General features: G+C 48.7%; 1 protein-coding gene across 2 annotated transcripts in view; it reads right to left on the bottom strand.

Annotated features, from left to right (window-relative positions):
* LOC135524828 (cytoplasmic FMR1-interacting protein 1 homolog) overlaps window positions 1-13261 on the bottom strand; it is a 93982-nt gene that overhangs the window by 66062 nt on the left and 14659 nt on the right. Inside the window, exons 2-4 of one of the 2 annotated variants that reach the window (XM_064952685.1) lie at window positions 7455-7575; window positions 6925-7014; window positions 2278-2355 (exon numbers count right to left, since the gene is read on the bottom strand). In XM_064952685.1, the coding sequence (XP_064808757.1) occupies window positions 2278-2355; window positions 6925-7014; window positions 7455-7571 (285 nt within the window). In that variant the 5' untranslated portion in view covers window positions 7572-7575. The remainder of the gene's footprint in view (window positions 1-2277; window positions 2356-6924; window positions 7015-7454; window positions 7576-13261) is intronic. The other variant, XM_064952684.1, reaches the window with a different exon arrangement.

The following is a 13261-nucleotide window of genomic DNA, read 5'->3' as shown; positions in this document are numbered from 1 at the left end:
ATCAGTCAGCCATGCAGTGGTTACCTGTGGGATAGCATGAGAGCAGTATATCAGTCAGCCATGCAGTGGTTACCTGTGGGATAGCATGAGAGCAGTATATCAGTCAGCCATGCAGTGGTTACCTGTGGGATAGCATGAGAGCAGTATATCAGTCAGCCATGCAGTGGTTACCTGTGGGATAGCATGAGAGCAGTATATCAGTCAGCCATGCAGTGGTCACCTGTGGGATAGCATGAGAGCAGTATATCAGTCAGCCATGCAGTGGTTACCTGTGGGATAGCATGAGAGCAGTATATCAGTCAGCCATGCAGTGGTCACCTGTGGGATAGCATGAGAGCAGTATATCAGTCAGCCATGCAGTGGTTACCTGTGGGATAGCATGAGAGCAGTATATCAGTCAGCCATGCAGTGGTTACCTGTGGGATAGCATGAGAGCAGTATATCAGTCAGCCATGCAGTGGTTACCTGTGGGATAGCATGAGAGCAGTATATCAGTCAGCCATGCAGTGGTTACCTGTGGGATAGCATGAGAGCAGTATATCAGTCAGCCATGCAGTGGTTACCTGTGGGATAGCATGAGAGCAGTATATCAGTCAGCCATGCAGTGGTTACCTGTGGGATAGCATGAGAGCAGTATATCAGTCAGCCATGCAGTGGTTACCTGTGGGATAGCATGAGAGCAGTATATCAGTCAGCCATGCAGTGGTTACCTGTGGGATAGCATGAGAGCAGTATATCAGTCAGCCATGCAGTGGTTACCTGTGGGATAGCATGAGAGCAGTATATCAGTCAGCCATGCAGTGGTTACCTGTGGGATAGCATGAGAGCAGTATATCAGTCAGCCATGCAGTGGTTACCTGTGGGATAGCATGAGAGCAGTATATCAGTCAGCCATGCAGTGGTTACCTGTGGGATAGCATGAGAGCAGTATATCAGTCAGCCATGCAGTGGTTACCTGTGAGCATGAGAGATCAGCATGCAGTGGTTACCTGTGGGATAGCATGAGAGCAGTATATCAGTCAGCCATGCAGTGGTTACCTGTGGGATAGCATGAGAGCAGTATATCAGTCAGCCATGCAGTGGTCACCTGTGGGATAGCATGAGAGCAGTATATCAGTCAGCCATGCAGTGGTTACCTGTGGGATAGCATGAGAGCAGTATATCAGTCAGCCATGCAGTGGTCACCTGTGGGATAGCATGAGAGCAGTATATCAGTCAGCCATGCAGTGGTTACCTGTGGGATAGCATGAGAGCAGTATATCAGTCAGCCATGCAGTGGTTACCTGTGGGATAGCATGAGAGCAGTATATCAGTCAGCCATGCAGTGGTTACCTGTGGGATAGCATGAGAGCAGTATATCAGTCAGCCATGCAGTGGTTACCTGTGGGATAGCATGAGAGCAGTATATCAGTCAGCCATGCAGTGGTTACCTGTGGGATAGCATGAGAGCAGTATATCAGTCAGCCATGCAGTGGTTACCTGTGGGATAGCATGAGAGCAGCTTTGGGAGAGCAGTATATCAGTCAGCCATGCAGTGGTTACCTGTGGGATAGCATGAGAGCAGTATATCAGTCAGCCATGCAGTGGTTACCTGTGGGATAGCATGAGAGCAGTATATCAGTCAGCCATGCAGTGGTTACCTGTGGGATAGCATGAGAGCAGTATATCAGTCAGCCATGCAGTGGTTACCTGTGGGATAGCATGAGAGCAGTATATCAGTCAGCCATGCAGTGGTTACCTGTGGGATAGCATGAGAGCAGTATATCAGTCAGCCATGCAGTGGTTACCTGTGGGATAGCATGAGAGCAGTATATCAGTCAGCCATGCAGTGGTTACCTGTGGGATAGCATGAGAGCAGTATATCAGTCAGCCATGCAGTGGTTACCTGTGGGATAGCATGAGAGCAGTATATCAGTCAGCCATGCAGTGGTTACCTGTGGGATAGCATGAGAGCAGTATATCAGTCAGCCATGCAGTGGTTACCTGTGGGATAGCATGAGAGCAGTATATCAGTCAGCCATGCAGTGGTTACCTGTGGGATAGCATGAGAGCAGTATATCAGTCAGCCATGCAGTGGTTACCTGTGGGATAGCATGAGAGCAGTATATCAGTCAGCCATGCAGTGGTTACCTGTGGGATAGCATGAGAGCAGTATATCAGTCAGCCATGCAGTGGTTACCTGTGGGATAGCATGAGAGCAGTATATCAGTCAGCCATGCAGTGGTTACCTGTGGGATAGCATGAGAGCAGTATATCAGTCAGCCATGCAGTGGTTACCTGTGGGATAGCGCGAGAGCAGCTCCTCCACGTGTACAGCATCACAGCATACTCCTGGCCCTCCTCCAGCATCTCATTCTAAAGGAAGACATTTGAAAGGCTCTGAAACGCAATACAGATACTAGCCTCTCTCTCTGAGGTACAATACAGACACTAGCCTCTCTCTCAGAGGTACAATACAGATACTAGCCTCTCTCTCTGAGGTACAATACAGATACTAGTCTCTCTCTCTGAGGTACAATACAGATACTAGCCTCTCTCTCAGAGGTACAATACAGATACTGGCCTCTCTCTCTGAGGTACAATACAGCTACTAGCCTCTCTCTCAGAGGTACAATACAGATACTAGCCTCTCTCTCAGAGGTACAATACAGATACTAGCCTCTCTCTCAGAGGTACAATATAGATACTGGCCTCTCTCTCAGAGGTACAATACAGATACTGGCCTCTCTCTCAGAGGTACAATACAGATACTGGCCTCTCTCTCTGAGGTACAATACAGATACTAGCCTCTCTCTCTGAGGTACAATACAGATACTAGTCTCTCTCTCAGAGTTGCTGAGGTATTGTAGTGCTTCAGTGCATTCAGAGCAGCCCTGGTCCCTGGTTGGTTGGCTGGCTGCATACAAAGTGCTGTTTGATAGAGCCTTGGCAGGTGGGCAGGCGCTCTACAACATCAATTACCCCTCACTAATTGAGTACAAAGCACCACTATTCACCACTATTCCCCTACTAAAGCAGACATGTCACAGTGCAGCAGAGAGACCTGGTATGTGTGGCACCCAAATGGCACCCCATTCCCTATATAGTGCACTACTTTAGACCAGAGGCCTATTCCCTATATAGTGCACTACATTAGACCAGAGCCCTATTCCCTATATAGTGCACTACTTTAGACCAGAGCACTATTCTCTATATAGTGCACTACTTTAAACCAGAGCCCTATTCCCTATATAGTGCACTACATTAAACCAGAGCCCTATTCCCTATATAGTGCACTACATTAAACCAGAGACCTATTCCCTTTGTAGTGCACTACTTTAGACCAGAGCCCTATTCCCTATATAGTGCACTACTTTAGACCAGAGCCCTATTCCCTATATAGTGCACTACTTTAGACCAGAGCCCTATTCCCTATATAGTGCACTACTTTAGACCAGAGCCCTATTCCCTACATAGTGCACTGCTTTAGACCAGAGCCCTATTCCCTACATAGTGCACTGCTTTAGACCAGAGCCATAGGGGTCTATATAGGGAATAGGGTGCCATTTGTGATGCACTCCAAGAGCTTGGCCTGGGTCCTCGTTCCACAGGGACACAGCCAAGTCTCCTCAGCCTTATTTCACCCATATAAACCCTGATAAATCCTTATTCACCCTATAAACCATCCCACCAGCTCTCTCTCTCTAACTCTACCCCTCTCTTTTGTCCCTGTTCTGGGGACTAAGTTTCCCACATGAAGTATCAACAGACTAGGGAATTTAGAGGAAGTTCATGAACAGAGTTTATTCATTCCAAAATGCATAACGAATACATTTTCAATCTATTCATGAGTCTACACATGGCAACTGGACCTTACCATGCTAGAGTGGACGGTGGCCTGCTCGATGTGTGTGGAAACTGGACCTTACCATGCTAGAGTGGACGGTGGCCTGCTCGATGTGTCTTGAAACTGGACCTTACCATGCTAGAGTGGATGGTGGCCTGCTCGATGTGTGTGGAAACTGGACCTTACCATGCTAGAGTGGACGGTGGCCTGCTCGATGTGTGTGGAAACTGGACCTTACCATGCTAGAGTGGACGGTGGCCTGCTCGATGTGTGTGGAAACTGGACCTTACCATGCTAGAGTGGACGGTGGCCTGCTCGATGTGTGTGGAAACTGGACCTTACCATGCTAGAGTGGACGGTGGCCTGCTCGATGTGTGTGGAAACTGGACCTTACCATGCTAGAGTGGACGGTGGCCTGCTCGATGTGTGTGGAAACTGGACCTTACCATGCTAGAGTGGACGGTGGCCTGCTCGATGTGTGTGGAAACTGGACCTTACCATGCTAGAGTGGACGGTGGCCTGCTCGATGTGTGTGGAAACTGGACCTTACCATGCTAGAGTGGACGGTGGCCTGCTCGATGTGTCTGGAAACTGGACCTTACCATGCTAGAGTGGACGGTGGCCTGCTCGATGTGTGTGGAAACTGGACCTTACCATGCTAGAGTGGACGGTGGCCTGCTCGATGTGTGTGGAAACTGGACCTTACCATGCTAGAGTGGACGGTGGCCTGCTCGATGTGTGTGGAAACTGGACCTTACCATGCTAGAGTGGACGGTGGCCTGCTCGATGTGTGTGGAAACTGGACCTTACCATGCTAGAGTGGACGGTGGCCTGCTCGATGTGTGTGGAAACTGGACCTTACCATGCTAGAGTGGACGGTGGCCTGCTCGATGTGTGTGGAAACTGGACCTTACCATGCTAGAGTGGACGGTGGCCTGCTCGATGTGTGTGGAAACTGGACCTTACCATGCTAGAGTGGACAGTGGCCTGCTCGATGTGTGTGGAAACTGGACCTTACCATGCTAGAGTGGACGGTGGCCTGCTCGATGTGTGTGGAAACTGGACCTTACCATGCTAGAGTGGACGGTGGCCTGCTCGATGTGTGTGGAAACTGGACCTTACCATGCTAGAGTGGACGGTGGCCTGCTCGATGTGTGTGGAAACTGGACCTTACCATGCTAGAGTGGACGGTGGCCTGCTCGATGTGTGTGGAAACTGGACCTTACCATGCTAGAGTGGACGGTGGCCTGCTCGATGTGTGTGGAAACTGGACCTTACCATGCTAGAGTGGACGGTGGCCTGCTCGATGTGTGTGGAAACTGGACCTTACCATGCTAGAGTGGACGGTGGCCTGCTCGAGGTGTCTGGAAACTGGACCTTACCATGCTAGAGTGGACGGTGGCCTGCTCGAGGTGTCTGGAAACTGGACCTTACCATGCTAGAGTGGACGGTGGCCTGCTCGATGTGTCTGGAAACTGGACCTTACCATGCTAAAGTGGACGGTGGCCTGCTCGATGTGTGTGGAAACTGGACCTTACCATGCTAGAGTGGACGGTGGCCTGCTCGATGTGTGTGGAAACTGGACCTTACCATGCTAGAGTGGACGGTGGCCTGCTCGATGTGTCTGGAAACTGGACCTTACCATGCTAGAGTGGACGGTGGCCTGCTCGATGTGTCTTGAAACTGGACCTTACCATGCTAGAGTGGACGGTGGCCTGCTCGATGTGTGTGGAAACTGGACCTTACCATGCTAGAGTGGACGGTGGCCTGCTCGATGTGTGTGGAAACTGGACCTTACCATGCTAGAGTGGACGGTGGCCTGCTCGATGTGTGTGGAAACTGGACCTTACCATGCTAGAGTGGACGGTGGCCTGCTCGATGTGTGTGGAAACTGGACCTTACCATGCTAGAGTGGACGGTGGCCTGCTCGATGTGTGTGGAAACTGGACCTTACCATGCTAGAGTGGACGGTGGCCTGCTCGATGTGTGTGGAAACTGGACCTTACCATGCTAGAGTGGACGGTGGCCTGCTCGATGTGTGTGGAAACTGGACCTTACCATGCTAGAGTGGACGGTGGCCTGCTCGATGTGTGTGGAAACTGGACCTTACCATGCTAGAGTGGACGGTGGCCTGCTCGATGTGTGTGGAAACTGGACCTTACCATGCTAGAGTGGACGGTGGCCTGCTCGATGTGTGTGGAAACTGGACCTTACCATGCTAGAGTGGACAGTGGCCTGCTCGAGGTGTCTGGAAACTGGACCTTACCATGCTAGAGTGGACGGTGGCCTGCTCGATGTGTCTGGAAACTGGACCTTACCATGCTAAAGTGGACGGTGGCCTGCTCGATGTGTGTGGAAACTGGACCTTACCATGCTAGAGTGGACGGTGGCCTGCTCGATGTGTGTGGAAACTGGACCTTACCATGCTAGAGTGGACGGTGGCCTGCTCGATGTGTCTTGAAACTGGACCTTACCATGCTAGAGTGGACGGTGGCCTGCTCGATGTGTGTGGAAACTGGACCTTACCATGCTAGAGTGGACGGTGGCCTGCTCGATGTGTGTGGAAACTGGACCTTACCATGCTAGAGTGGACGGTGGCCTGCTCGATGTGTGTGGAAACTGGACCTTACCATGCTAGAGTGGACGGTGGCCTGCTCGATGTGTGTGGAAACTGGACCTTACCATGCTAGAGTGGACGGTGGCCTGCTCGAGGTGTCTGGAAACTGGACCTTACCATGCTAGAGTGGACGGTGGCCTGCTCGATGTGTCTGGAAACTGGACCTTACCATGCTAAAGTGGACGGTGGCCTGCTCGATGTGTGTGGAAACTGGACCTTACCATGCTAGAGTGGACGGTGGCCTGCTCGATGTGTGTGGAAACTGGACCTTACCATGCTAGAGTGGACGGTGGCCTGCTCGATGTGTCTGGAAACTGGACCTTACCATGCTAGAGTGGACGGTGGCCTGCTCGATGTGTGTGGAAACTGGTGCTTACCATGCTAGAGTGGACGGTGGCCTGCTCGATGTGTCTGGAAACTGGACCTTACCATGCTAGAGTGGACGGTGGCCTGCTCGATGTGTGTGGAAACTGGTGCTTACCATGCTAGAGTGGACGGTGGCCTGCTCGATATATCTGGCGATCCCCGTCACAAAGGCATTACGGTCTTCGAAGTTGGTGTTGAAGTTGGGCTGCAAAGAGATGGGATGTTAGATTGGAATCAAAGGAAGGCTAACAGGTTGCTCTGTGCACGGCGCACAGACACGGTGTAAATGAATACTGTAATTACCTGGTCTGAGAACAGTTCTTACCTGGTACATGAGGGAGCAGGGCAGGGGCTCGATGCAGGGCTGCTGGTTTGAGAACAGTTCCTACCTGGTACATGAGGGAGCAGGGCAGGGGATCCATGCAGGGCTGCTGGTCTGGGAACAGTTCTTACCTGGTACATGAGGGAGCAGGGCAGGGGCTCGATGCAGGGCTGCTGGTCTGGGAACAGTTCTTACCTGGTACATGAGGGAGCAGGTCAGGGGCTCGATGCAGGGCTGCTGGTCTGGGAACAGTTCTTACCTGGTACATGAGGGAGCAGGGCAGGGGCTCGATGCAGGGCTGCTGGTCTGGGAACAGTTCTTACCTGGTACATGAGGGAGCAGGGCAGGGGCTCGATGCAGGGCTGCTGGTCTGGGAGAGGCAGCTCCTCCAGAAGGTCCACATTGGACAGAGCATCCTCCAGGGTCACCGTGGACGCCATGCTGCTGCAACAACACACAGATATAGGAGTTAGAGATATGATTCTGCTGGAACGCACAGATACAGGAGTTAGAGACATGATGCTGCAACAACACACAGATATAGGAGTTAGAGACATGATGCTGCAACAACACACAGATATAGGAGTTTGAGATATCATGCTGCAACAACACACAGATATGGGAGTTAGAGATATGATGCTGCTGGAACACACAGATATAGGAGTTAGAGATATGATGCTGGAACACACAGATATAGGAGTTAGAGATATGATGCTGGAACACACAGATATAGGAGTTAGAGATATGATGCTGCTGGAACAAAACAGATATAGGAGTTAGAGATATGATGCTGCTGGAATAACACACAGATATAGGAGTTAGAGATGTGATGATGTTGCAACAACACACAGATATAGGAGTTAGAGATATGATGCTGCAACAACACACAGATATGGGAGTTAGAGATATGATGCTGCTGGAACACACAGATATAGGAGTTAGAGATATGATGCTGGAACACACAGATATAGGAGTTAGAGATATGATGCTGGAACACACAGATATAGGAGTTAGAGATATGATGCTGGAACACACAGATATAGGAGTTAGAGATATGATGCTGGAACACACAGATATAGGAGTTAGAGATATGATGCTGGAACACACAGATATAGGAGTTAGAGATATGATGCTGCTGGAATAACACACAGATATAGGAGTTAGAGATATAATGCTGGAACACACAGATATAGGAGTTAGAGATATGATGCCGCTGGAATAAGACAGATATAGGAGTTAGAGATATGATGCTGCTGGAACAACACACAGATATAGGAGTTAGATATATGATGCTGCAACAACACACAGATATAGGAGTTAGAGATATGATGCTGCAACAACACACAGATATGGGAGTTAGAGATATGATGCTGCAACAACACACAGATATAGGACTTAGAGATATGATGCTGCTGCAACAACACACAGATATAGGAGTTGGATATATGATGCTGCAACAACACACAGATATGGGAGTTAGAGATATGATGCTGCAACAACACACAGATATAGGAGTTAGAGATATGATGCTGCAACAACAAACAGATATAGGAGTTAGAGATATGATGCTGCTGGAACAACACACAGATATAGGAGTTAGAGATATGATGCTGCAACAACACACAGATATAGGAGTTAGAGATATGATGCTGCAACAACACACAGATATGGGAGTTAGAGATATGATGCTGCAACAACACACAGATATAGGAGTTAGAGATATGATGCTGCAACAACAAACAGATATAGGAGTTAGAGATATGATGCTGCTGCAACAACAAACAGATATAGGACTTAGAGATATGATGCTGCTGCAACAACACACAGATATAGGAGTTGGATATATGATGCTGCAACAACACACAGATATGGGAGTTAGAGATATGATGCTGCAACAACACACAGATATGGGAGTTAGAGATATGATGCTGCAACAACACACAGATATAGGAGTTAGAGATATGATGCTGCAACAACAAACAGATATAGGAGTTAGAGATATGATGCTGCTGCAACAACAAACAGATATAGGACTTAGAGATATGATGCTGCTGCAACAACACACAGATATAGGAGTTGGATATATGATGCTGCAACAACACACAGATATGGGAGTTAGAGATATGATGCTGCAACAACACACAGATATAGGAGTTAGAGATATGATGCTGCTGGAACAAAACAGATATAGGAGTTAGAGATATGATGCTGCTGGAACAAAACAGATATAGGAGTTGGAGATATGATGCTGCTGCTGGAACAAAACAGATATAGGAGTTAGAGATATGATGCTGCTGCTGGAACAAAACAGATATAGGAGTTAGAGATATGATGCTGCTGCTGGAACAAAACAGATATAGGAGTTGGAGATATGATGCTGCTGCTGGAACAAAACAGATATAAGAGTTGGAGATATGATGCTGCTGCTGGAACAAAACAGATATAGGAGTTAGAGATATGATGCTGCTGCTGGAACAAAACAGATATAGGAGTTAGAGATATGATGCTGCTGCTGGAACAAAACAGATATAGGAGTTGGAGATATGATGCTGCTGCTGGAACAAAACAGATATAAGAGTTGGAGATATGATGCTGCTGGAACAACACACAGATAAGACGGTCCCCAACCTATCGTGTTTTTGGTTTGTTTATTTGCAACTTATTGTTTTACTATTTTGTACATAATGTTGCAGTGACCGTCTCTTACGACCGAAAGTAACTTCCAGACATCGGGACTGTGATGACTCACCACGGACGAGCAGAATCCTTTTGTCCTTTCACGACTCTGACGAGCCCGACGAGAAGGATAGATATACTGCTTTCTCGCGGAAGATTAAACTAGCTGGACATTCAAAACTGTTACATCTTATGCTTCACGGAAGTCTCGAGCTATTGCTCGCCTGAGGTAGAATAGCTAATGATATTCTGTAGACCAACTATCTACCGAGAGAGTTTTAATATGTATTCTTCTATTTTTCGTAGCTGTTTACATACCACCACAGTCAGAGGCTGGCACTAAGACAGCATTGAATGAGCTGTATTCCACCATAAGCAAACAAGAGAACACTCACCCAGAGGCGGCGCTCCTAGTAGCCGAGGACTTTAATGCAGGGGGAACTTAAATCCCTTTAACCAAATTTCTATCAACATAATAAATGTGCAACTTGAGGGAAAATAATTCTAGACCACCTTTACTTCACACACAGAGATGTGTACAAAGCTCTCCCTCACCCTCCATTTGACAAATCTGACTATAATTCTATCCTCCTGATTCCTGCTGACAAACAAAAATTAAGCAGGAAGCACCAGTGACTCGATCAATAAAAAAGTGATCAGAGGAAGCAGATGCTAAACTACAGGGCTGTTTTGCTAACACAGACTGGAATATGTTCTGGAATTCTTCCTATGGCATTGAGGAGTGCATCACATCAGTCACTGGCTTCATCAATAAGTGCATCGATGATGTCATCCCCACAGTGACCGTATGTACATACCCCAACCTGAAGTCATGGATTACAGGCAGAACCCGCACTGAGCAAAAGGCCAGAGCTGCCACTTTCAAGGAGTGGGACTCCAACCTGGAAGCTTATAAGAAATCCCACTATGCCCTCTGAGGAAACATCAAACAGGCAAAGCGTCAATACAGGACTGAGATCGAATCGTACTACACCGGATATGACGCTCGTCGGATGTGGCAAGGCTTGCAAACCATTACAGACTACAAAGCGCGAAGCGAGGCGCCGACAGAGATGGCCGCCTCGCTTCGCGTTCCTAGGAAACTATGCAGTTTTTTGTTTTTTTATGTGTTATTTCTTACATTAGTACCTCAGGTCATCTTAGGTTTCATTACATACAGCCGAGAAGAACTACTGTATATAAGATCAGCGTCAACTCACAATCAGTACGACCAAGAATATGTTTTTCGCGACGCGGATCCTGTGTTCTGCCTTACAAACAGGACAACGGAATGGATCGCATGCAGCGACCCCAAAAAACGACTCCGAAAAAGAGGGAAACGTAGCGGTCTTCTGGTTAGACTACGGAGACGGGCACATTGTGCCCCACTTCCTAGCATTCTTCTTGCCAATGTCCAGTCTCTTGACAACAAGGTTGATGAAATCCGAGCAAGGGTAGCATTCCAGAGGGACATCAGAGACTGTAACGTTCTGTGCTTCACGGAAACATGGCTAACTGGAGAGACGCTAAACGATGCGGTGCAGCCAACGGGTTTCTCCACGCATCGCGCCGACAGAAACAAACACCTTTCTGGTAAGAAGAGGGGTGGGGGTGTATGCCTTATGGCTAACGAGGCATGGTGCGATGAAAGAAACATACAGGAACTCAAATCCTTCTGTTCACCTGATTTAGAATTCCTCACAATCAAATATAGACCGCATTACCTACCAAGAGAATTCTCTTCGATTATAATCACAGCCGTATATATCCCCCCCCAAGCAGACACATCGATGGCTCTGAACGAACTTTATTTAACTCTTTGCAAACTGGAAGCCATTTATCCGGAGGCTGCATTCATCGTTGTTGGGGATTTTAACAAGGCTAATCTGAAAACAAGACTCCCTAAATTTGATCAGCATATCGATTGCGCAACCAGGGGCGGAAAACCTTGGATCACTGTTACTCTAACTTCCGCGACGCATATAAGGCCCGGCCCCGCCCCCTTTCGGAAAAGCTGACCACAACTCCATTTTGCTGATACCTGCCTACAGACAAAAGCTAAAAAAGAAGCTCCCACGCTGAGGTCTGTCCAACGCTGGTCCGACCAAGCTGACTCCACACTCCAAGACTGCTTCCATCACGTGGACTGGGACATGTTTCGTATTCGTCAAATAACAACATTGACGAATACGCTGATTCGGTGTGCGAGTTCATTAGAACGTGCGTTGAAGATGTCGTTCCCATAGCAACGATTAAAACATTCCCTAACCAGACACCTTGGATTGATGGCAGCATTCGTGTGAAACTGAAAGCACGAACCACTGCTTTCAATCAGGGCAAGGTGTCTGGTAACATGACTGAATACAATCAATGCAGCTATTCCCTCCGTAAGGCTATCAAACAAGCTAAGCTTCAGTACAGAGACAAAGTAGAATCCCAATTCAACGGCTCAGACACAAGAGGCATGTGGCAGGGTCTACAGTCAATCACGGACTACAGGAAGAAATCCAGCCCAGTCACGGACCGGGATGTCTTGCTCCCAGGCAGACTAAATAACTTTTTTGCCCGCTTTGAGGACAATACAGTGCCACTGACACTGCCTGCAACGGAAAAATGCAGTCTCTCCTTCACTGCAGCCGAGGTGAGTAAAAGATTTAAACGTGTTAACCCTCGCAAGGCTGCAGGCCCAGACGGCATCCCCAGCCGCGCCCTCAGAGCATGCGCAGACCAGCTGGCTGGTGTGTTTACGGACATATTCAATCAATCCCTATACCAGTCTGCTGTTCCCACATGCTTCAAGAGGGCCACCATCGTTCCCGTTCCCAAGAAAGCTAAGGTAACTGAGCTAAACGACTACCGCCCCGTAGCACTCACTTCCGTTATCATGAAGTGCTTTGAGAGACTAGTCAAGGACCATATCACCTCCACCCTACCTGACTCCCTAGACCCACTCCAATTTGCTTACCGCTCAAATAGGTCCACAGACGATGCAATCTCAACCACACTGCACACTGCCCTAACCCATCTGGACAAGAGGAATACCTATGTGAGAATGCTGTTCATCGACTACAGCTCGGCATTCAACACCATAGTACCCTCCAAGCTCGTCATCAAGCTCGAGACCCTGGGTCTCGACCCCACCCTGTGCAACTGGGTACTGGACTTCCTGACGGGCCGCCCCAGGTGGTGAGGGTAGGTAACAACATCTCCTCCCCGCTGATCCTCAACACTGGGGCCCCACAAGGGTGCGTTCTGAGCCCTCTCCTGTACTCCCTGTTCACCCACGACTGAGTGGCCACGCACGCCTCCAACTCAATCATCAAGTTTGCGGACGACACAACAGTGGTAGGCTTGATTACCAACAACGACGAGACGGCCTACAGGGAGGAGGTGAGGGCCCTCGGAGTGTGGTGTCAGGAAAATAGCCTCACACTCAACGTCAACAAAACTAAGG

Source organism: Oncorhynchus masou, chromosome 31 (genome assembly GCF_036934945.1).
Source record: "Oncorhynchus masou masou isolate Uvic2021 chromosome 31, UVic_Omas_1.1, whole genome shotgun sequence".
In the NCBI taxonomy this organism is placed as follows: domain Eukaryota; kingdom Metazoa; phylum Chordata; class Actinopteri; order Salmoniformes; family Salmonidae; genus Oncorhynchus; species Oncorhynchus masou.
The sequence above is the reverse complement of the archived record's forward strand: the minus strand, read 5'-3'. Positions and strand labels throughout refer to the sequence as shown.